Source organism: Acanthochromis polyacanthus, chromosome 17 (genome assembly GCF_021347895.1).
Source record: "Acanthochromis polyacanthus isolate Apoly-LR-REF ecotype Palm Island chromosome 17, KAUST_Apoly_ChrSc, whole genome shotgun sequence".
NCBI lineage: Eukaryota > Metazoa > Chordata > Actinopteri > Pomacentridae > Acanthochromis > Acanthochromis polyacanthus.
This window is the reverse complement of record NC_067129.1, coordinates 34915293-34939186: the sequence shown is the minus strand read 5'-3', so window position 1 is coordinate 34939186 and position 23894 is coordinate 34915293. Positions and strand designations below refer to the sequence as shown.

At 38.0% G+C, this 23894-nt stretch overlaps 1 protein-coding gene across 1 annotated transcript in view; it reads right to left on the bottom strand.

The window, feature by feature from the left end:
- rabep1 (rabaptin, RAB GTPase binding effector protein 1) overlaps window positions 1-23894 on the bottom strand; it is a 54605-nt gene that overhangs the window by 9348 nt on the left and 21363 nt on the right. Inside the window, exons 10-16 of the mRNA XM_051937660.1 lie at window positions 22935-23039; window positions 22703-22819; window positions 16899-16997; window positions 11719-11859; window positions 6432-6621; window positions 1956-2011; window positions 866-964 (exon numbers count right to left, since the gene is read on the bottom strand). Coding sequence (XP_051793620.1) covers window positions 866-964; window positions 1956-2011; window positions 6432-6621; window positions 11719-11859; window positions 16899-16997; window positions 22703-22819; window positions 22935-23039 — 807 coding nt within the window. The remainder of the gene's footprint in view (window positions 1-865; window positions 965-1955; window positions 2012-6431; window positions 6622-11718; window positions 11860-16898; window positions 16998-22702; window positions 22820-22934; window positions 23040-23894) is intronic.

Here is a 23894-nt window from a genome sequence, read left to right as displayed (position 1 = left end):
GGGCGAGCTTCATGCCACTAATACATTTAGCCTCATCACATCAGACCAGTGAAATTACTGGACAGGTCACAGTGGACCAATGAAACTGTTAGAATTAAATCAAACACACTCACACTGAATTTTTCAGATCAGTCATTTTGCGCTTCATGCACATACCCTCAGTATGGACAACACACGAAGAAATGCAGATGATACAGCTTTTAACTTAAAGGCAATCAATCTTCCTGTCAAGAAAGGAAATAGAGCTGCTGTACGTAAGCTTGGCATCAAATAATCGATGGTGAGACGTTGAGTCGGCAGCGTGAAATAACTCAATGGATTTTACTGCCGTGTTACAGGCACTGTTTGGAAAAAAGCATTTATTTAATTAAAAGTTAAAAAAAAAAGCTTTCTGTGTAAATATCTCATGTTACAACATGGACACTTGTGGCTTATAGACTGGTGGCGGCCCATATACAGCATGTACAAATTTTTTATTTACTTTTTAAATTTAATAGGTGTGGCTTTTATTTAGATGTGCTCAACAGTCCGGAAATTAAGGTAATTAAAGAAATTCAACCGTTGTTTTTGTCTTTAAAAAAAATGTTTGTGGTATTCTAACTGTACGATATCAAACCAAGAACATTTCTGGGTTCTGTCTACTTCTAGTCATGGTTGTTCTGTTTTTATAGAGGTGAAGAACTTCATATTGCAGTGAAAAATGAGCCAACAGTGAGTAAAACTTTTGACAGGTGCAAGGCACTGCTCGTGGTTCTGAAGGTTAAAAATAGAGCTCGATATCGAATGAGAGATTCTGTTAAACACAGCAGCGTTTCTGGACAGAGTTTGGTGGATCCACAGATAAATTTCTGGGCCAAACACAGACCTTTGCAGTGGTGAGCTCTTTGAGCTGCTGCTCCAGGCTGATCTTCAGGCCCTGGACGCTCTCCAGTGTGTCAGTCTTCTCCGCTAAACTGCTCTCCAACTACAGAAACCAGGTAATGCACATACATTAACAAATAATAACACAACTAATACACTCAGTTTTACAAATAAAAGAAGCCAGTGTTGGCAGAGTTGTTACAGAGACCTGAAGGATAAAGGCAGTTTGAAACTCAACACTGAGTCTGAAAAATGAACATCAAAGCTGGAGAAATAGATTTTTGGCCACTGAACACAGAACATTTGATATGTGAGGTTGTAAAGCTGCTATGGTGAAAATAGATTTTTTCATTTTTAGGTCTACCTTTGTTTCATTTAGCCATGATTTTCTAAAACAAATTCTATGCATTTTGTGTAAAGCACTTTTTAACACTGATTTCTGCTCAGTGTTATACAAATAACTTTAATGGTATCACTATTTCGTCCATCCAGCAGCAACATTAGCATTTATTTGGAGACTGCTCTGAAGTCAAATACTTACTTTTCTCTTGTCTCCTGAAAGAAATATCTGTCTGTTAATTTCTCTGCAATAGTTGCAAACTAGTCGCTAACTTCACTTTGTTGTCCAGAATCGCATCATATCAACTATATAACACACCACATTCTGTCAAATGTGAAATTTAAGTTCTATATTAAAGGAATAGATATAACAAGCATACCATTTCTGCTCACAATACCAAAATAATAGGTGTCCCATTTTTATGTATGTGAAAATTAGATTTATAGACTTTTTATGTTTGATGCAGAGCACCAACGACTGAGTGATGATCCATAATATCCAACCAGTGAGTTATTTTCTGCGGCTTCACCTCTACAAATGACCCCTTTTATACTGCAGTAATTTGATCCAAATATTGATTAGTACAGCTTTAATAATCAGGGTAAAGAGCGTGACCTTCACTGACCAAGTGACAGGTAAATAACAGAAATCTCACCCACTAGCTACATACATACATTATCATTTTAAACATATTTACAGGCACAGTAATTGCACCTTTCTCTCACACACTGAGATGAGTTTACTGATTATTTACCTGTTCCTTCTCTGCTTTTATTCGCTCCAGCTCCATCTTCAGGCTGGAGAAAGACGCTGTGGGAAGTAGACATCGTTAGAGAATCATACCGCTCATCTGAATCTCAAAGCTTAAAGAGGATTTTCTCTCTGGAATTATTACGGAGTCCCTTGAAAGTTATGAATAATGCAACAAAGCTGAGAGTGCTGAGAGACTTTGCTGAGTGTGTTTGGGTGTGATCTACACAACAAGCCCTAAAAGCTAATAGACTGACAGAGCTTTTGAGTCACAGCTGAACTAAAAGACAACAACAAACATGAAACACTCCAGATTTTAATGACCACACCGACTCTTTGGTCACTTTAAAAAGGCAGGAGAACAAATAACTAACCTAATCAATCAGGTGGGAATATTCAACTTAATTTAAAAACAAACTTCATAGTAATCCAGACATGGTTTTTATGGTGTAATCTTTAAAAACTGGTCAAAATCTCACAGAAAGACAAATGCAATGCAAATTTTACAGCCTGAAGATGATATTTTGTTAATTTTTTAAAAATAAATGATCATTTATGCAAAAGAAAATGTACTGGTCACAATTTGGATAATCTTCCTACATTATAGCTGTTGCAAGAACAAGTATTCTTCGGTCCCTCCTTAAACAGCATCTTTATTTTACTTTAAAATCAATTTGACTGGGCCTAGGGCAAAACATAACAATTAAAAAATACTGTCGACGGTTCTCTGGACTTGTTTTTTGACAGTTTATGCAACAACAACAGAGTGTCTTTCCATCAGTAAACACCAGAACATCTGTAAAATTAAGGTTTCAATGCAAAAGGCATCAGATCACACACATACTGTTTAATTAAGGAGACCACATGGACGGGTTCTGATAGATGGATGGTAAAACATCAGGTTTAATTCAGATCTGTGGCTACTGAATCCCTTTTCGAACCTTTCAATCAAAAAAGCTAGTAATGCATACAAACTAGAGCTAACGGAGCAACACGGGAAACAAGAAACCTTTGAGATGAGCAATGACTGTCATGGTTACACCTTATCTGAATAATTATTCATCATTTGTGTGTTTAACTACATACTTGTGACATTTTGAGAACTTAAGAAGTGGAAGTGCTCCATCAGTCTTCTGTGACCGTCAGATTGTGTGACCTGCAAAAACCAGTTCGTCTTCAGTTTACTGAGAGTGACTTTTTTTAAACAGTCCACATTATGTATATTTATAGATTCCTAATTTTATTTTTGGGGTCTACTTGAATGTCTTTACAGGCATTAATGTTAACAAAACACCTTTTTTTCTCACATTGTATATGGCTGCAACATCTCTCCTGTCTGAAATGCTGCTTTAGCTCCTTTTTCTTTAAAGAACGCCTTCTGAAAAACCCAGACTGTTCTGACTGGCATGACGAAAGAGGCACCATTGGTTATAAACTCCAGACCAGGGCTGTAGCTGACACATAAGTAGTTTGAGTAATGAAATAATGTGGCACAGCAAGGCAGTTGTTCATTCTTTGCTTGACGGCCAAACTAGCTGTTAGTCAAGCATAAATGTGTTATGATGTACACACGTGGACAAAATTGTTGGTACCCCTCAGTTAAAGAAGGAAAAACCCACAATTCTCACTGAAATCACTTGAAACTCACAAAAGTAACAATAAATAAAAATTTATTGAAAATTAAATAATCAAAAACAGCCATTACTTTTGAATTGTTGATTAACGTAATTATTTAAAAAAACAAACTAATGAAACAGGCCTGGACAAAAATGATGGTACCTCTATAAAAGATTGAAAACTATTTGACCAGAGTGACATGATTAACTCAGGTGTGTCATTTAATTGACATCACAGGTGTTTCCAAACTCATAATCAGTCAGTCTGCCTATTTAAAGGGAGACAAGTAGTCACCCTGCTGTTTGGTGAAAAGGTGTGTACCACACTGAACATGGACAACAGAAAGCGAAGGAGAGAATTGTCCCAGGACATCCGAAAAAAAATGATAGACAAACATCTTAAAGGTAAAGGCTATAAGACCATCTCTAAACAGCTTGAAGTTCCTGTGACAACAGTGGCTCATATTATTCAGAAGTTCAAGACCCACGGGACAGTAGCCAACCTCCCTGGACGTGGCCGCAAGAGGAAAATTGATGACAAATTGAAGAGACGGATCGTTCGAATTGTATCCAAAGAGCCCAGAGCAACCTCCAAAGAAATATAAGGTGAACTCCAAGGCCAAGGTACATCAGTGTCAGATCGCACCATTCGTCGTTGTTTGAGCCAAAGTGGACTTCATGGGAGACGACCGAGGAGGACACCACTGCTGAAAAAAACTCATAAAAAAGCGAGACTGGAATTTGCAAAAATGTATGTTGACAAGCCACAAAGCTTCTGGGAGAATGTCCTTTGGACAGATGAGACCAAACTGGAGCTTTTTGGTAAGGCACATCAACTCCATGTTCATAGACTCAAAAACCAAGCATACGAAGAAAAGAACACTGTCCCTACGGTGAAACATGGAGGAGGCTCAGTAATGTTTTGGGGCTGCTTTGCTGCATCTGCCACAGGGTGTCTTGAAAGTGTGCAAGGTACGATGAAATCTGAAGACTATCAAGGCATTCTGGAGAGAAATGTGCTGCCTCGTGTCAGAAAGCTTGGTCTCAGTCGCAGGTCATGGGTCTTCCAACAGGACAACGATCCAAAACACACAGCCAAAAACACCCAAGAATGGCTGAGAGAAAAGCGTTGGACTATTCTAAAGTGGCCTTCTATGAGCCCAGATCTGAATCCCATTGAACATACGTGGAAGGAGCTGAAACATGCCATTTGGAGAAGACACCCATCAAACCTGAGACAACTGGAGCTGTTTGCTCATGAGGAGTGGGCCAAAATACCTGTTGACAGCTGCAGAACGCTCATTGACAAATACAGAAATCGTTTAATTGCAGTGATTGCCTCAAAAGGTTGTGCAACAAAATATTAAGTTATGGGTACCATCATTTTTGTCCAGCCCTATTTCATTAGTTTGTTTTTTTAAATAATTATGTTAATCAACAATTCAAAAGTGATGGCTGATTTTGATTATTTAATTTTCAATAATTTTTTATTTATTGTTACTTTTGTGAGTTTCAAGTGATTTCAGTGAGAATTGTGGGTTTTTCCTTCTTTAACTGAGGGGTACCAACAATTTTGTCCACATGTGTAGATAAGGAACAGTAGAAAAATTTGGATTTCAAATGTGGCATTTTAGGCAGGTAAGAAGCGGCGTTTCCTTTTTTGAATTTTTGCATGCACAAACTGCGATAACACACTAAAGGAAAGGGAAAAACCAAAAAAGCATAATACGGTTTCTGTAATATTCACTGAATTATTAAGTAGTATTGTCAGTATCACAACATGGTGTTGCGTCTACATTGAGGAGACAAAATTTTAAAACAGGTTTTGTACAAAACAACATGTGTACATTAGGATTCTCAGCTTGTTTCTGCATATATGTCTATCCACATAACAAAAAGACACAACAGAGAGCAGCAAAGACTGATCAAGACAAATCTGGCTTCAGTGCAGAACAACCAAAAGTCAAACTGCTTTTAATGGTTTTCACGGAGTATAAAGTCTGTATAACATTTAAGAAAATTTAAGAATTTAAGAAAACTGGTCCAACTGCTTCTATCTGTTCTGTCAGCAATAATCTTAGGGTTTTTCTGTACATACGATAAGAAGCCAGATTGTTTACCCCAATTTAACCATTTGGAAAAGCTCAATTTTCAAAACAGAAAATCAGCCTTTTAGTCTGAATGGAAGGCTTACATGAAGCGTTTATGAACTTAACCTAGCTTAGTTTGGGTGATTTATTTCTCTGAGAGAAATGAATGAGGGTATCCAATCAAATAAACTATTTATTGCATAGAAAGATTTGATAAGGGATTCAAAAGGATTCAGATTCAATAAGCAGACTCAAAACTTAATTTAGATTCAATAAAACGCTATTAAATCCCATCCTCAGCTGTGCATCAGTGTTGCGTATCAGCAGGACACACAAAGATCCCTGATACCGCCTTTAAACTTATAGTGAAACACATTATGACCAGTGTTTGAAGTGCGACAACACACAGCAAGGTGAGCTAACTAACAGCTGTTGAAGACAGTTAAAAAACGTAAAGGAAAGCGCTACGGCGTATATTAACTGCACTCATTAGTCTGATGCTATTAACACACACAAACAGGCAGTTAAAGTGAACTTTGTCATACCTTCCAAGATGTCTGAATGACAGTGATCAATGGAGGAAACACAAAAGCAGAAACAGAGGAGAGTTTAAAAGAACGTCCAGAAAATTTGAAAAAAAAAACAAAAAAAAAAACGTATGCTGGATGCAAACGCAGAGGGATGTTTTACTAAAAATGATGAGTTAGTTATTCACCCTACAGCAGATCAACGATTAGTCGATGATGTTTCCGGACAGTTTTAGTCAAGTCTCACCTATTTCCTCCTTGCAACCCTCTATCTCCAGCTGCAGAGTGTCCTCCAGGTTCTCCTTTAAACACTGCTCCGCCTGGATCTGCTCTTTCAGAAACAGGATCTCAGCTTTCAGTTTTTCCTCCATGTGATCGGTGGATGTCAGTAATGCCACCATGTCCTCGCGCAACTTTAACACCAGGCCTTGAAGCTCCTAGAGAAGATATTAAAATCATCAATAGCTGGGTTTCCATTATAGTTTTTCGCAAAATAAAAGCGATATTTCTAAAATTTCGACAAAGTATATTTGCGCTTTGAACGTGTTTCCATTGAAGGTTGTTCTGGGCAGAAGCATCGTAACTCTCGTAAAATATCATCCCGCGAGATTTCACTGCAGGAAGACGGACATTCAAAACCTGTTTCTGTCTCCTTATAACACTCTGCATTCCTCTGCTGTTTGCTGTCTAGTATGGCAGTGATGTTTTTCTCAAGAATAATGGCAAGAAAAGTCTCGGTCTCCTCTTCTGTCCACACGTACCGCGCCATGTTTACTCCGAAAGAACTGGTCATGTGACCAGGTACGTCACGTCCGGTGATGTATAATTGCGGAAAAAGTGTTTCCATTGCGCCTTTGCGATATTTTTCAATATGGAAACGTCTGAAAAACCACCTCATGAGAGCGTAAAAACTTTTTTGCGATATTTTAGTCCTTTTTCGAAATTCAGGTGTGTCCATTACCAGTTTTTTATTGCGCTATTTACATTTTGGGCATATCTAAGGGTAATGGAAACCCAGCTAATGTGGGCATTAAACATCATATACTGCAGAACAGATTGGTATGAATGAAGCAAGTAGTTTGCAGACAGGGCAGTGACTTAGCGTAATATTCTACGCTGATGACATACACCTCTGTATTTTTAAAGATTTTAATTTTAGAAGGTTGAAAATTGTGCATGGATGTGAACATGTGTTGAATGAAGGAGTGTGATAAGTCTTTCTTCTACATATATATCTGAAAATCACTGAAATTCCGTTGTGTATCTTGACACATTGACAATAAAGTGATCTTAAATCTTTATTCAAATGAAGACAAACACACGTGGATTAACACTGCTGGTGGACTGACACAAACACTGTACTTGTATTGTTTATCTTGGAACTGTCGCAACAAAATAAAGTCACTGCCAATGTGATAACTTTGCATATTCTGAGGAACTGTAAATCCATATTAACAATCTTTATAAAGCACTTTGCAAAATTCACGTCACAAAGTGCTTCTCAAGACAGTAAAATAAAACAGAGTCATTAAAATTTAAAACAAGGCAAAAAATTTTTTAGTAAAGATAAAATCAATACAGTGTTAGAAAAGGTAAAACAACAGTGAAAGAAACAAAAGCTGATTTAAAAAAAATTAAAACTAAAGTAAAATCAGGAAAGTCTGTCAAGTAAAAGTATGTTTTAGGAAAGGAGAGACTGCAAACACTAGCTTTCAGTTCCTAAACTGAAAGATTCTAAAATAGAAGTGATATGATTGTATTTCTTTGAGTTAAAACTTTGGTAGCTGAGTTTTTTTTTAACCCTCAATTTTCCTACATTCTATGTATTCTTTTACTCTTAACCCTTTTATCTGTATTTTCATGTTTTTATTATTTTAGATACATTCATTTGTGTTTATTTATGCTGAAATTCTGTATTCACACTTTGTATCTTTTACCGAGACTAATTATTTCTCCAGTTTTGGCTTTCTGCTTTTTTCTGTTTGGGCTGTTGTGTTTTTGAACAGTGTCCTCTTGAGTGTCCTCCTTTTTGTGTCTTCTGTCAAAGCACTACATAAATTCTGTTTTTAAAAGCTGCTATATGAATAGTTATTCTTCTGCTCAGTCAATCAGATTGGTAAAAAGACAAGATGTTAGATAATATTTCACAAAAAGAGACACAAAATTACAAAATATTATTCCAATAACTTTAAGTACAAATAATTTTGGTTAAGCTGTATAATTAAATAGGGCTGCACAGTGGCGTAGTGTTTAGCACTTTCACCTTGCAGAAGGACGATCCCCGGTTCACATGGGGTGGGTCTGGGATCCTTCTGCATGGAGTTTGCATGTTCTCCCTGTGCATGCGTGGGTTTCCTCCAGGTACTCCGGCTTCCTCCCACAGTCCAAAAACATGCTGAGGTGAATTGATAACTCTAAATTGCCCGTAGGTGTGAATGTGAGTGTGATTGTGTGTCTGTATATGTAGCTGTGACAGACTGGTGACCTGTCCAGGGTGTCCCCTGCCTTCACCTGAGTCAGCTGGGATAGGCTCCAGCCCCCCTAGTGAGGATAAAGCGGTGTATAGAGAATGGATGGATAGATGTATAATTAAATACTGAATATTAGCAATCAGGAATTATTTTTCCAGGGATTTTGTAGATAATTGGAAGTTAATTAATTTGAATATATCACTCACTGTTTATACAAGGTTGTTTTGGGTTATTTTTTTGCATTTTACCTTTTAATTTGACAGTTTCAGTGGAGATAAGACAGGAAAAATGGGAAAGAGAGCGGAGGGATGAACATGGCCCTCTAACCACTTATCCACCACCCTTTAAAGGCTGCTGACTGGATGCTCTACACATGTTTCTGATTACTACTGTTTTTACAAGGCAAGACATTCTTCATGTTTAAACGACATGACTTTGAAACGAACGTAGTTAAATCAGGAAGGACTTCACACACCATTCCTGACTTTATCAAATTCTAGGAGGCATCCCAACGCAGCAATCTTTCTAAAACTGAAATATGAATAGCAACAAATTGCACCACCTCAGTTCTCTGTTGGATTAACGTGACCTAACACAGCAGATAACAGTAACTGAATTAGGACATCCACACACTAACCGGAGGAGGATGGTTCACACAGATCAGATTTAAATTATCATGTTGTGTGTGGTTTGTTTAACCACCATCAAGCTGGAAATGTCACTGGATCATCAGAGCTCCTCCACCTCCACTAAAAGTACGAGCCCACTCTTTGTAAAAACGACGTAATTCGGCAAGAGGCTCAGAGTAACGGTGTGGGAGGAGATGTGAGGGGAGGACAGCACACAGTTGTAAAGCAGATATATGTGGTATTTTCTTCTCGTCAGATGGTTTGGAAATGGCAGTTAATCACCGAATATGAGCAGATGGAGGCATAAAGGAGCTACAGTTGAAGCAATTAGCCGACCACTTTGCTGCAGGGATTATTTTCTCTGACTTGGTGTCAGTGTTTCTACTCTTGGTGACATTAAATGGGGACACCACCATTAAAATCTAGATCATCCCCGTTTGTTAACACATCTGTCTGAGCGCACATCATTTGCATAAGGCGTGGTGGAATGTGAAGAAAATTCAGAAAATAAGACATCAGACACACCAGGGACAGTTTAGACCAGAGGCTTGACAAACAGGCTTCAGACAGACACTCAAATTCATTCATTTCACATCCAGAGTCTCTGAAGAACTCATTTTCTATGAAAACCGGATCCGTTTTTCTAACCCCTAAAAACTGATGAGAAAGCAGCCTTGTCCAATCCATGAATGTATTAGAGAGGACAAACTGCTCAGCTCTGCGCATAGAAAATGTTGAACAGGACAGATATCATAAATAAAGAGTTTTGATTCAGGGTAAAAAAAAAAATAAATAAATCAGCAAAATGTAAAAACAATTATTCAACAAAGACGGGAGCTTCTGTTCATTTTAACAGGTTACTGCAGCCTTAAAATGTTCTCATGACTCGCTCAGCAACACAAATTACAACAGACACTTTCCACATTTTTGTTGTTTAGTGGCATTGCGGGTCAGCAGGTGTCACTGATCGTTAGAATGGAAAAACAGGGCTAAGTAGATTGGAGGTCAGGTCGGCGAAATGTTTAGGACTAAAATAAGAAAAGAATTATGTCATAAGTAATACATTATCGTCAAGACAATTTAGATTTTACTGTACATTCTTTCTGTGCAACATTCAGAAAAGCCTTAAAACACTTAAAGAACCTTCAAAGGACAAGAAACTAAAAAGAGATGAAAAAAACACTACATACATATATAATATACACCTGGAGAGGGCACAAACCAACACATGTTGAAATAAATGCATTTTACTTTTACTGTGAGTGCCCAAACCTGGATTTTTTTATGTAATTTTTTTGGTTATAAATCCGTCAATCTCCTTCATTATTATTACTGTAATATGGCTATATTATAGTATATCTACTGTATTTGAGACAATAGACTTTAGACGTTTCCTGCATTTGTCCCTCCATGAATCCAAAACCATGCCGACGTCGATCCTTGATTTCTCCAACAACTCTACATAAATATGCAGTAAAACTTTCTTTTTGTCTTTTGTGCTTATTTGGAGTTTGTATTGAAGACTACAGACAGCCGGTCATTTCTAGACATTAATTAACTTGATTTCTAAGGCTACGTTAGCTGGTGTGGTGCAGAAAAGGGGCACTGAAGGAGCAAGCATAAACATGAGATCATTTGGATTTTTCTCAAAAAAAATCATCCTGTCCACAGGCTTTTATAGCCAAACAAGACATTTGAGAAAGGTTTAATTATTTTTAAGTTCTCTTCGCTAATCGGTAACAAAAAGCAATTAATATTTCAATTTCTTCTACTTAAAACCTTTAATTAAACTTATTTTTCATGCTTTATATTATCTTTATGTAAATTTAATGTTGCTTAATATTGAAATCTCATTGATTTGTCAAGAAGAATTAAAACCAGGCCAAAGGGACAGAGCTGGAAAACGTTTTGACACTGGTGCCAATATGAAACCAGAGCAGAGACTCAGTACTGATACCAGACTGTACTTGGCAAGAAGAGCTTGGCCAAATCAAAATAATTAAAAACTGGCTTTGAAAAAGAAAGATTATAATCTGGTGCAAAGTCATCACATTCAACCAGTGCATTATGATTATTTTGTACATAGAAAAACTCATCATTTGTTCTAAATAAACAAGAATCAATATGTGCAAAATCAGCATTCCTTCTGTGTATTTCTACTGTTATACCACTGATGTGTAAAATACTTTTATTTTACACATTCAGAGGATTTTTTTCGCTGCAAATGTTTGAATATTCACACATGCAGTACGAGTATGTTTTTGTATCTTCTACTGATGTTCCCTACATGTTTGCACTTCCAAATTTATCCACATTGGGGTTAATAAATCTCATCTGCTTTGATTCCTGCTACTTCACACACACTCTCTCCTGGTTTCAAAACACCTTTTTCAGATCAATGCTGAGGTTGTCTGAAAGCTGAAGCTTCACGTACTTGCACAGTGTTGGGCATCTGGAAGTCCTCTTGCTGTTGCAGTTCTACATGCAGCCGGTGTTTTCCCTGCAGGCTCTCGTTGTCTCTCTGTAGTCGGCTTAGCTCATCCGCCACCTGCTCCCTCGACTTCACCAGCACAGCCTGAAACAAACAAAATAAAATCACATCATTGCATCATTTGTCAGTTAGCTTCCTTTTATTTTTCCACCTCCCATCATATGGAACCAGCAGCTCTTTACCACCGGGTGAAGAGTGACTCATCGGCCAGTGTCTGCTTTCAGAGCCACATTTCATCTAATTCTCCCTGCGGAGCTAATATTTTATGACTATTTGAGTGAATTTATGACAGTAATAAGACTCATGCTTCTTCACATCAAAGCCAAACCAAGCAAAAGGAACGTCTCACATCCCTGGAAGACAAATCTGTTTGCAGCCTTTTAAGTCACATCGATGCATGTGCTGAAACAGCTTGCATCGCACATTTATTATTGAGAATAATTCTGCCTCACGTGCTTCCTGTTTTTTTCCCTTTTGGACGATGATCTGACAGAAAAAAATGAAGTTACCAAACTTAGAAGAGCACATGGCAACTTTGGCAATAATGTACAGCATCCAAATGTGCTGTTTCATCTGAAGTAGAAGATGAGCAACTTCCAGACATATTTGACTCAATTTGTAGAACAAAGTGTATAGCCAAGAGCGCTTCATCTATCAGCAACTAATTGTAAAAACGGTCCATCTTTTACCACAATAATTATGTTTCTTATTTGTTATATTCACATTTGACATGAAATACGGCAATGAACAACCAAGAGAAGGTGAATAAATTGTAATGAATAGAATAGATAAATGCGGCAATCTTCTGAGTTTCTATGGTTTTTTTAAAATTAAATTTGATTAAACTGAATCAAATCTTTGAATCTGGGAGGGTTAGTTGGTATTTTCAGAATTCAATAACAACTTGACAGACTTTATTGTCACTGTCTGACAAAGAAGTTATAGTAGTTATTAGACCCTCCAGAAAAACGCGATTATGCGATTGCATGAATTCCCGCATTAATCACCAAAATGCCGCTGATTATGCGGGGGTCAATTATTTCTCAAAAGGCCGCATAATCCCCACAAAACAGCGCATAATTCTCGCAAGAATCTCACATTTCCACGAAAAAAAAGAAATATGCGGGTCCCGCTTGATTTCACAATTTCCGCATAAAATGAGAAAACTATAACCAATATAAATGGAGTTGTGAGTGAGTTTTTATGTGACGCCCGGCCTGACATCATCAGTTCGCGGATTCACACACACACACTAGAACAGGGGTGTCAAGATCCGTTCCTGGAGGGCCACTATCCTGCATGTTTTAGATGTTTCCCTCTTCCAACACACCTGATTCAAATGATCAGGCTCGTTATCAGGCTTCTGCTGAGCTTAATGATAAGCTGATCATTGAATCAGGTGTGTTGGAAGAGGGAAACATCTAAAACATGCAGGATAGTGGCCCTCCAGGAACTGAGTTTGACACCCCTGCACTAGAAGCACGAGCTGATGTGGAGCGCGGCGCCAGTGTTGCCGACTTAGCGACTTCCTTGCTAAATGTAGCGACTTTCCAAAGCGTCCTAGCGACTTTTTTTGTCAAAAAGCGACTCGCCACAAATCTAGTGACTTTTTCTGCCGTTTTGGAGAATGACAGGAAAACTCGGATCATTCTGCAGTTACTGTCCTCAACAAGCAGCAGGTGCTGCTGTGAGCTTCTCCCCCTCCCAAAGCACAGGCTGTCAGTCCAGTAACCCTGCAGCAGTCCCAGTGTCTGATTAGAGGACACATCCCTCCGTGGCCAGACGAATGGTGAATCGCGCATATTTTTGCATATTTCAAAACTATTCGCATACTTTGCAACTTTCCGCAATTTCGCCGCATAAAATGGCATAAAAACCCCGCATATTTATTCGCATAATCAAGGATTTTTGCCCGCGTTTTTCTGGAGGGTCTAAGTTATGTACACTTCTGCTAAATTTAAATGAGCAGCTTTTGGGCATGCAATTGAAAAATCTGCTAGTCACAACTGATATTGAAGCAAAACAAAGTAAATCCAAAACAGTGATTCTACATCCACAATAATAATGTGACTTCTTTTGACAACAGCATTTTAAAACTGATACAATCTCAAATTAGCTAGGTTTCAGAAATAATTTCTGTGCATACTGATGCAAAACTTGTATGATCTTTCAAATATACAAAACATATGGGTGTAAAGATGAAGCATGTGGTTGATACTACGGAGAAAGAACAGCAAAGTACAATAAGAGATTTCCTTAATGGCACAATAGCTGCTAGCAGAGACAACAAGGTCAGCAGTTCCTGTGATTTATTATCATTGCAGAATTACCCACTTGAGTCAAGGCCAATGTCTGTTTTCTTCTGGATAACGGTGATGTGATAGTTTAGAGCGTAGCAAAATAGAGAATGACACGTAACAATTAAAAACCCCTTATGATGAAAATCAAATGTTTTTTTAACTTCACATCCATATGATGTTTTTCACAAGCTAGAAGGCATGTCATGGGCAAAGTAAGTAGTAAATATCATGGCTGAGTGAGCATTTCCACCTTGAAACTACAGTGTACGTATGCCAGTCTGAAAAACATGAATTCAGACTTTCAAGGTTTCAAATGTCTCAAACTTAAGGAAACAAGCCTGTAAACTTGCAGGGTGGGACTTTTCATACCATCAGTCTTCCTCAGAATGGGTATCTGGTACCTAGGCATATATATCACCCCTTCTCTACAAAAGTTGTATGATGCAAACTATATTAAAATTATCAGACACATCAACAATGATTTAGAACGTTGGACGTCACTTCCTCTTTCTCTCCTCGGCCGCATCGAATGTATTCGCATGAATGTTCTACCCAGACTATTATATTTATTTCAGATGCTACCTATTGAAATCCCAAGAACAACCTTTGAAAATTTGGACAAAATGATCTCAAAATTCATTTGGCAAAATAAGAGACCAAGAATTAAATTTAAAACCTTACAACTCCCGAAATCAGATGGAGGTCTTAAGCTCCCAAACCTGAAATACTATTACTGGGCCTCGCAAATGAAGCCTCTGATATCATGGATTCAGAATGATACAAACACACGCTGGCTTAATATTGAAAAGAATATGTCTCCAGATCCTTTGGCAACGCTTCCATTTTCGGATGGCCCTGTTAAGGGGCTAGCACAATGGACTATGACTACTCTAAGTGTATGGAGGAAAATAAAGTTAGCTTTTGACCTAGCAAAACTTTCACCATTAGCAAATATTGGATTCATGAAGACCTTCATACCCAACAACTTAGACTCTGGCTTTAGAAATTGGTCAAATCGTAAACTCGTTTATTTGCACCACTTAATTGAGGGCGATACTTTCAAGTCTTTTGAACAATTAAAAAATGACTTCAACCTTGAGAAGACAGACTTCTTTAGATATTTACAACTAAGAACCTTCCTAACAACGCATAAAGAATGGAGAAAAATTATACATCACAGTCTCATAGAAAAGTTCCTAATCGAAATACAACTGGGGAGGCAAGTTAAAAAAATAATTGGTAAACTATATGACATATTTCTATCAATGACCCCACACAACACCCTTCAGATCAAACAGAGGTGGGGGGCGGAGGCAAACAAGGACATTTCACAGGATACTTGGATGGAGGCCTGCATTGAGGCACACTTAGCCACTAATTCAAACACATGGCGGGAATTCAAATGGAAAGTGATAACTAGATTCTTTAGATCGCCAGTAATAACAGCTAAAATGAACCCAGCGTGTTCTAACTCATGCTGGAGAGATTGTGGGTCAGAAACATCGAATCACACTCACGTTTTCTGGTCATGTCCCAAACTGTTCACTTTTTGGAAAGATGTTTTTGACGCTCTCCAGCATGTCTTTCAACAAGATATTCCACAAGATCTGGCAGTTGCAGTGTTAGGGGTAATACCTAACGGTCTGGATGGGAGAGCTAAGAAGTACCTTTTAAACATTTTACTCACGGCAGCGCTGAAGTGTATTACTATCAGATGGATGAAACCGGATCCCCCGACATATAACATCTGGATCCAAAAGGTATGGGACATATATCAAATGGAGCAGATTACCTTTGCACTGAGACTGCAAAAATCTATGTTCAATGAACGATGGAGGCCTGCCTTGTTCCTGCTGATTCAGTGACTCTTACCATCTAAGAATTCCCCTCCACCCCACTATCTACTGTCATGCCTACATGCCATATATACTTATCGTAAAAAGACAATGCTATATTACCAATAATACCTGGGAGTGGACAGCCTAGAGTGAATGCTTATTTATTTATTTATTTATTTTAAGCTAGATAATTATTATTTATCACATTATTTTACTCATTTTATGTACTCTTTGTTTTGTATTTTTTCTCTGTACTGTTCTGTTCTGTTTAAGTTGACGTTGCTGCGTTGCTTGGCAACTTAAAAAAAAAAAAAAAAGGTTGTAACTTGTATTATATACACTGTACGAATCCCAAGGAATGAGAATAAAAATTAAGTTCAAAAAAAAGAATGGGTATCTGGTTTTAACATGTGTGACTGAGTTACTCCAATTTTACAATGTGTCATTGTTCAAAGTATTTTTCAGTATTCAAGCAGATTTGTAGGCGAGCTGGTGTGTTCAAGTCGCCCTGAGGGCAAGAAAGGCAAAAACTTAACAGACCCGCATGTTATAAAGAAAGCAATGGTGTTACATTTGAGCCATTTTAAGGTATGAATGAAAACTCTGATAACTTGAGATGAGTTTTTAGGGGTGTAATTAACAACCGAAGAAAAAATTTATGTGTTATCTGCATTATTGTTTCCAAAAGTCTTCATTTCTGCCCATCCAGATTAAAAAGCAACCCCAGAGTACACAAACTAGACCAGGGACAGCAGTGTGGACACTGGGCAGAAGACATTTTTTAAAGCTAGAACATATGAGAGAGGCAGCATCAGCAAGCTGCAGCTCAGTTTGGCTGCATGTCTGAGAAGTGAGTGAGAGTCTGTTATTGATGTGCTTGTTTGGGAGGCTGCAGTGGTGCCAGCTCTCATATTGGGAACCAGTGATCCAGACACAGCTGGCAGGAACAGACAGCACAGAGCTAACAGATGAATATGCTGCTCACCATCTGTTCCTGTGTGTTCCTCTTAGCTTCACCGAAGGCCTGCTGTAGAGCGCCGAGCAGCGTCTCCGACTCCTGGACTCTCTGCATGAGGGCAGACACCTACAACACAGAAACAACACGTCGGGAAGTTACAAACATTTAAAGGCAATTAAATGTAGAGCTTGTGGTTGTGCTACACTGTGGTCATTTTACACCGCTTAAGAAGGAACTGAATCCAGGATAAAAACTGTGTCAGACTGCGAGCTCAGGTCAGAAAACTCAGTACAACGGTGTTTGTATGAGCTGAACTGTCTACAATGACCTCTGGCTAACGAACTGACAAAAGGTGTTATCGGCACCCAGAAAGCTCAACTGGTTTAACAGGCAAACCATAACGGGCTATAGTTTCCAATGCAGCAGCCTGGGTTCAATTTCAGCTCACGGCCATTTACTGCAGGTCTTCTATCCATTCTTCTCCCTGCTTTCCTGTCTGTGTCTCTACTAACCTAATTTAATAAAGCTAACAAAAGGCCAAAAAATTAATTAAAAAAAAAAAAAAGGTGTTATCACACTTTTTAAGAGTCTGTTGCCAGTGTGACAGTACCTGAAATGCAGAGCAATTCCATCTAAAACCATCCGGTGACTTCTGCTCAAGCATCTTTGATTTGTTTGAATTTTTTTGTTGTTGTTTTGTTGCACATTCAAATTTGAGATGTGAATGACAATACCTCCGCTTTAGTTTATATGTGCTCAAAGAAGGAATTTTTTGATGATGACCTCAAACTGTCCCTGATAAATTTACATTACTTGATCGGTTTGTCCCAAAAATGATTCTCTTGCTGTGTGTTAAAAATCAATGTCACAAACTAGATTCTGTGCAGAAACTTCAAGTGTGAGTTCATGTACACTCCCATTTAAAAGTTTAGGGTCAGTTAGAAATGTACTTATTTTTGATAGAAAAGCAGCTTATTTTAATGAGCATAACATTAAATTAATCAGAAATACAGTCTAGTCATTGGTAATGTGGCAAATGACCATTCTAGCTGGAATGGCTGATTTCCAATGAATTATGCACATCAGGGTAGAGGAACATTTCCAGTAACCATCACTCCTGTGTTCTAATGCTACATTGTGTTAGCTAATGGTGTTGAAAGGCTAATTGATGATTAGAAAATCCTTGTACAATTACGTTAGCACATGAATGAAAGTGTGGAATTTCCTGGGTGATCCCAAACTTTTAAATGGTAGTGTATATTAGGAATTGCTTAAGAGTTTATCTTCACGCATCTCTTCCAAATAAGAACAGTTGTGCTCATAGGTTTACATACCTTGTCCCATTTTTTCTTTTTCTTTTTTTTTTTTTTTGGGGGGGGGGGGGTTAGAAAATATGTCTAATCATGGAAAAATTTGTCTTTCATTTAGGGTTAGTGGTCAGACAAAGTTATTTATTGTTACACAACTGCATTTGCTCTGATCATTCATGTTTTCATTACAGAATGGTATATGTATACTCACACATAAAAGAAACGCAAGTTTCTTTTACCTGATGAAAAATTAAATTTGGTTTCCCTAAACAAAAATGCATTTGGTACTTTGTGGTGCACGGTGTGTTCTTAACATTTTCGGTTGCGTTTTGTAAGGTTGGTGTGAAAACCGAAAACGGAAAACGAATCGTCGCAGTACACCAATGCATTGATGATATGGACATGATTCACACTTTGCACGTGCAATTGAATATGCACGATTTATCGACACCTTCAGTGGGTATAAATTTCATTCAAGATCATAGGCATTTCACTTGCTGTTTAACTATGCCACGCTTCAACCAAATTGAGAGGAACCAAGCCATCGGACGTCTGCAAGCTGGAGAGTCTGTCCGAGACATTGCCCATCACTTTAATGTCAACATCACCACCATTTACCGTCTCCAGCGTCGATACAACACCACACAGAGCACCGATGACCTTTCCCGAAGCGGACAGACTCTCCAGCTTGCAGACGTCCGATGGCTTGGTTCCTCTCAATTTGGTTGAAGCGTGGCATAGTTAAACAGCAAGTGAAATGCCTATGATCTTGAATAAAATTTATACCCACTGAAGGCGTCGATAAATCGTGCATATTCAATTGCACGTGCAAAGTGTGAATCATGTCCATATCATCAATGCATTGGTGTACTGCGACGATTCGTTTTCCGTTTTCCGTTTTCACACCAACCTTACAAAACGCAACCGAAAATGTTAAGAACACACCATGCACCACAAAGTACCAAATGCATTTTTGTTTAGGGAAACCAAATTTAATTTTTCATCGGGTAAAAGAAACTTGCGTTTCTTTTGCGTGTGAGTATATTACAAATTCTGCCATGAGGGAAAGATGGATGGTGCTAAATTCAGGGATGTTCTTGAGCAAAACCTGTACCAGTCTCTAAGAGATTTGAGACTAGGACGGAGATTCACCTTCCAGCAGGACAATGACCCCAAGCATACTGCGAAAGCAACACTTGAGTGGTTTAAGGAGAAACATATAAATGTGTTGGAATGGCCTAGTCAAAGCCCAGACCTCAATCTGATTGAGAATCTGTGGTCAGACTTAAAAGATTGCTGTTCACAAGCGCAAACCATCAAACCTGAAGGAGCTGGAGCAGTTTTCCCATGAGGAATGGGCAAAAATTTCTGTGGCAAGCTCATAGAGACTTATCAAAGACGACTTGCAGCTGTGATTGCCGCAAAAGGTGGCTCTAAAAAGTATTGACTTAAGGGGGGTGAATAGTTATGCACATTGATGTTTCTGTTATTTTGTCCTATTTTTTGTTTACTCCACAATAAAAAAAATAATCACATCTTCTAATTTGTAGGCATGTTCTCTAAATTAAATGATGTAAATCTTCAAACAATCCATTTTAATTCCAGATTGTGAGGCGACAAAACATGAAAAATACCAAGGGGGTGAATACTTTTGCAAGGTAACAGATTCCTCTCTTTCTCCAGTCTCTTGAGCTCAGTCCAAAAATCTGTCCATATTAAAAGAAAAAAAATCTAGATTTCCTCAGTTATTTTTGGGACATCAAACTTGAAACATCAGAACTCTGCTCAACACAACTTGTGGCACAACTTGTCAAATCTGCTCAATCAGTTATAAAATTTCAGTGAAAATATTTTTTTCTTCATTTTTGTGACCAAGTATTTCATATTAAAAAGTATTCCATGTGTTTTGTTTTGTATTTTTGTGACATGCAGCTACAGATGATTCAGAAAACATCACTAGCTGCCTTCTGTGTTATAAACAACTTTGTTAATAAGGGACTTTTCTTGATAGGTTCTGCTATTTCTCATTTTCTAATTTCTATTTTGACTATTTGATGTTTTTGTCCAACATTGCATTTGTTTTATTATTCTGAATCAATTGCATGAAGAGAAATAACAGTTAAAATGTAAGGCTTTTATCATTAAAAGTTCCTGAGATATTGTAGTTCAAACAGCCTCAAATTTCAATGTGTGAAAAACGTTGCTGAAAGTGGGTCGACAGGCAATTTAAAAAGAAAAAACCCTAAAAGTACTTTATAAATCAAGCAACAACTTCACAAATACCCTTATAAATATCCACATTTTATCCCAGAAAATGTTCAGGTGAATCAGAGATGGTTGAGCATAAACTGTTTGAGATGTATTTTATGTTGTGACACCACAGAACTGCTCTCAGCTGCACTGCGGCATCCTCGCAGCTTTTTATCAGATCTAAAAGGAGAATAAAAAAAAAAAAACCTGTATTTTCCTTATTCCTGCTGGTGAGAGCGCTCAATGCCCACGCTCTGTAGTTTTTAGAAGAAAACCCTGGAAAACACCTTCATACCGTAGGCAGAAACTGGGCTGTATTGTCGTGATTGACGGCTCACTGTAAAAAGTACGACGGCACACTTTCATGGTTTGCTTTGCTGGAGGCAGTTGCTGCATCCGTTAAGGCTGGAAAAGGAAGAATCCATTATCACACATTATCTGTGGGCACGTTAACGGTTTGTTAGGGACTATTAACAATGAAGGCCAATCACATCGGCTCTTCACATCCCACTTAAAAGCAGCTCTTGTCCCATTATGTTCCCGGCAGTTTGGGAACAAAGCAGAGAGCCCGGAAAAGCTTTTCATGGGAGGAAACTACCGAACTATTGTGTTATTGTGACAGGATAACACAAAAATGTCTCTTTGCAGATTTAATTCACAGTTTTGGACTTATTGGACCAGTATTTCCTGTCAAGATGTATAATTTTGGGGGGAAATCACTATAATCAACAACCAGAGCAGATCAAAATTGAAACATGTAACATAAAAACGTCATTAAAGATGCCCTCCAGATATGTTTTAAGACATATAATAATACTGCGCTCGAAATACCGATGTTTTCTTGCTAATCAAACTTCAAAAACCTTGTAAAAGCCACATTATTTCTATTTTTTTCATGCACTTTTTTTAGAATTCTAACGTTTTCTATGCAGAAGCACTGTCCACATGTTGCTATGTTGTGGTTGAACCTTGATATAATGACAGCAAATCAACTTCTACTAAATCTAATCCTTGTCTCTCACTAAATATCCAGAATCGCAAAATATACGTTCTATTTGTTTAACTGATGTCTCATATATAAGTCAATATAAATGAAACAAAGGTGAAAAGGGGGATTTTATTGTGCAATTACATTAAATTTAGCTAGATTTAAAGAGCAGCTCATCAATAATCTAATTTCTTCACAAATAATTTCAGTAACTTTTCAGTGAGGATGACATGTAAAGATGCCACCTTGGATTTTAGGAAATTATAAAAGGCATAGTCTGACATTCTATCAATGAAATGATGAATAGTCTGATCATAAATGTTGAAAACGATAATCTGTTACAGCCTTAATGTGTCTACATGTGACAGAAACATCACCACTAAAAGTTCTGCAAAAACTTCCTTAGTAAACTCAGTTTCTGGTTACAGCAGTGCAAAACTGAAGCGCCACAACTGCATGAAAAGTCGTGGCTCTGCTCATCATCGCACCCACAGGAAAACTGAAAACAGGAAGTGCTGCAGGCGCTAGTTCTGTCAGACTTGCTGGAATAGAAAGATGATGACTCAGGCTGCCGTTGCTGTGGTAACCTGCTGTTGTTAATTAGAGAGAACTGATGGGAGTGGAAATTCCTCACTGACGTACACGAGACACACTTTAAAGTTGTGTTTAAATGTTGTATCTCTGGATTTTAAAAGCTGATATGCTGGACATACAACTGACTATTATGATGTCTACAAAAAAACACAAAAGGTTGTGTGCTTATTTTGCAATGATCCACAGTGTGGTTGTTTAAGATGTAATCAAGGTAACCGGCAAACACTTTGGTAATGCTACAAGTCATTAAAATTAGAGGCTGCAGACACACCTGCTGCTTTCAGATGACTGTAAAAGGTGGTAACAGTTGAAACGAAAGTTTTATTAATCATAAAACTTTACTTGGCCTTTCTGGTTGAAATCTACAGCTGATCAGTTGATGGTTTATGCAATTTTTCTAAGTAAAAATGACCAAAAACTCTCCAGGTTTAGCTTCTCAAATGTGAGGTTTTGCTACGATTCTTTAGTACTAAACACAGTAAAATTAGTGTTTTAAGTGTTTTTGTTCTACACAGGTGAACAACTGAACAATGCAATTAGAAAATAACATAATTTCTAATTTGAAAGTAACAGACTGAAATGCCAGTTTTAGGTCTTTAAATCCACCCCATAAGTGAAGCAGTAAGCTAGATGTCTAAAAGGAAAAGAGTCGAGATAATGATCTACTGTTACGCTCACCACGTTCGTACCTTAGCAGCGGTTTCCTCGTTGCTGACTTTGACTGAATCTTCTAGAGTTTGCTTCTCTGCCATCGCTCTCTCCATCTGATCGTTGGCCTGCCGCAGCATCACCTGCAGCTTCTTCACCTGGAAGACAGAGAGTCGCTCGAATTAGCATTTTCTGTCAAAAGCGGCTGCGCTTTTCGCATTAACAAAGATACATGTAGATAAAAAGCAACAGAGACACTTTAAAGACACAAACCTGATCTCTCGTCTCGGCCTCTTGTCCTTGAATGGCCTGCAGCTGCTTCTCATAGTTGGAACACATATCACAGCGTCTGCCGAGTTTCCTGCCCGCATTTTTCACCTGGTGACAAACCAACAAGAAAATCATAAAAAACAGTGTAACACCTAATACAGGGTAATATTTTGGTTTAAAATACTTCTCAATGTGCATTTACTGCAAATTTCTTTCCGTTTCCAAACTGAACTGAAATTTTTACAATAATAAATGCATCCATAGGTATAGTCTTGTACTGGGCCTGAACACTGGAAATGTCATGCAGGTATGGACTTGGATTTGTTCCTCCAGAAAAGCATCTGCAGCACATGTAGCTGAATGTCTATGTGGAGTGGTTGTAAACCAAAGGACATTATATAATGAAGCAAAGATGCCATCACTGAATCTCATTACAGCCTGCAGCCAGCTGTCATAGTCTGACTTTACATTGCCGTTTCTTCAGCAGACTTAGTCAGTTTTCCACCTGCAGCTCTATCTTACAATTATTATTTATGCTAAAATGACTGCTGGAGTCAAAATCTGTAAACTATGTAGACAGATTAGCAAGTGGCCTAAACTTAACTGAACACTATACACAAATTCAGAGCATTATGTGCAATTTCACAAAGATATTCACGTCAAACACTAGAATTTTATCTCACAATAAGCTCCTCTTCCTATATTAATCAAAATATCCCCCAGAAATGGATGCTTGTGATGGGTTTTCCTTCCCTGGCACTGCACACACTAATAACCTCATTCAGATCACTCACATAGGCCTGCTCAGACTATTAAAAGGCTTTGCTGCCAAAAAGAAGAGGAAACAACTCTGTTTTTAATCTAGATATATGTAATTTAACAAATAAATATTCAAGAATAAAGTCAAGAAATTAGCCTACAACAAACACTGCTTTATGACGGCTCATGTGTTGCTCTGATAAG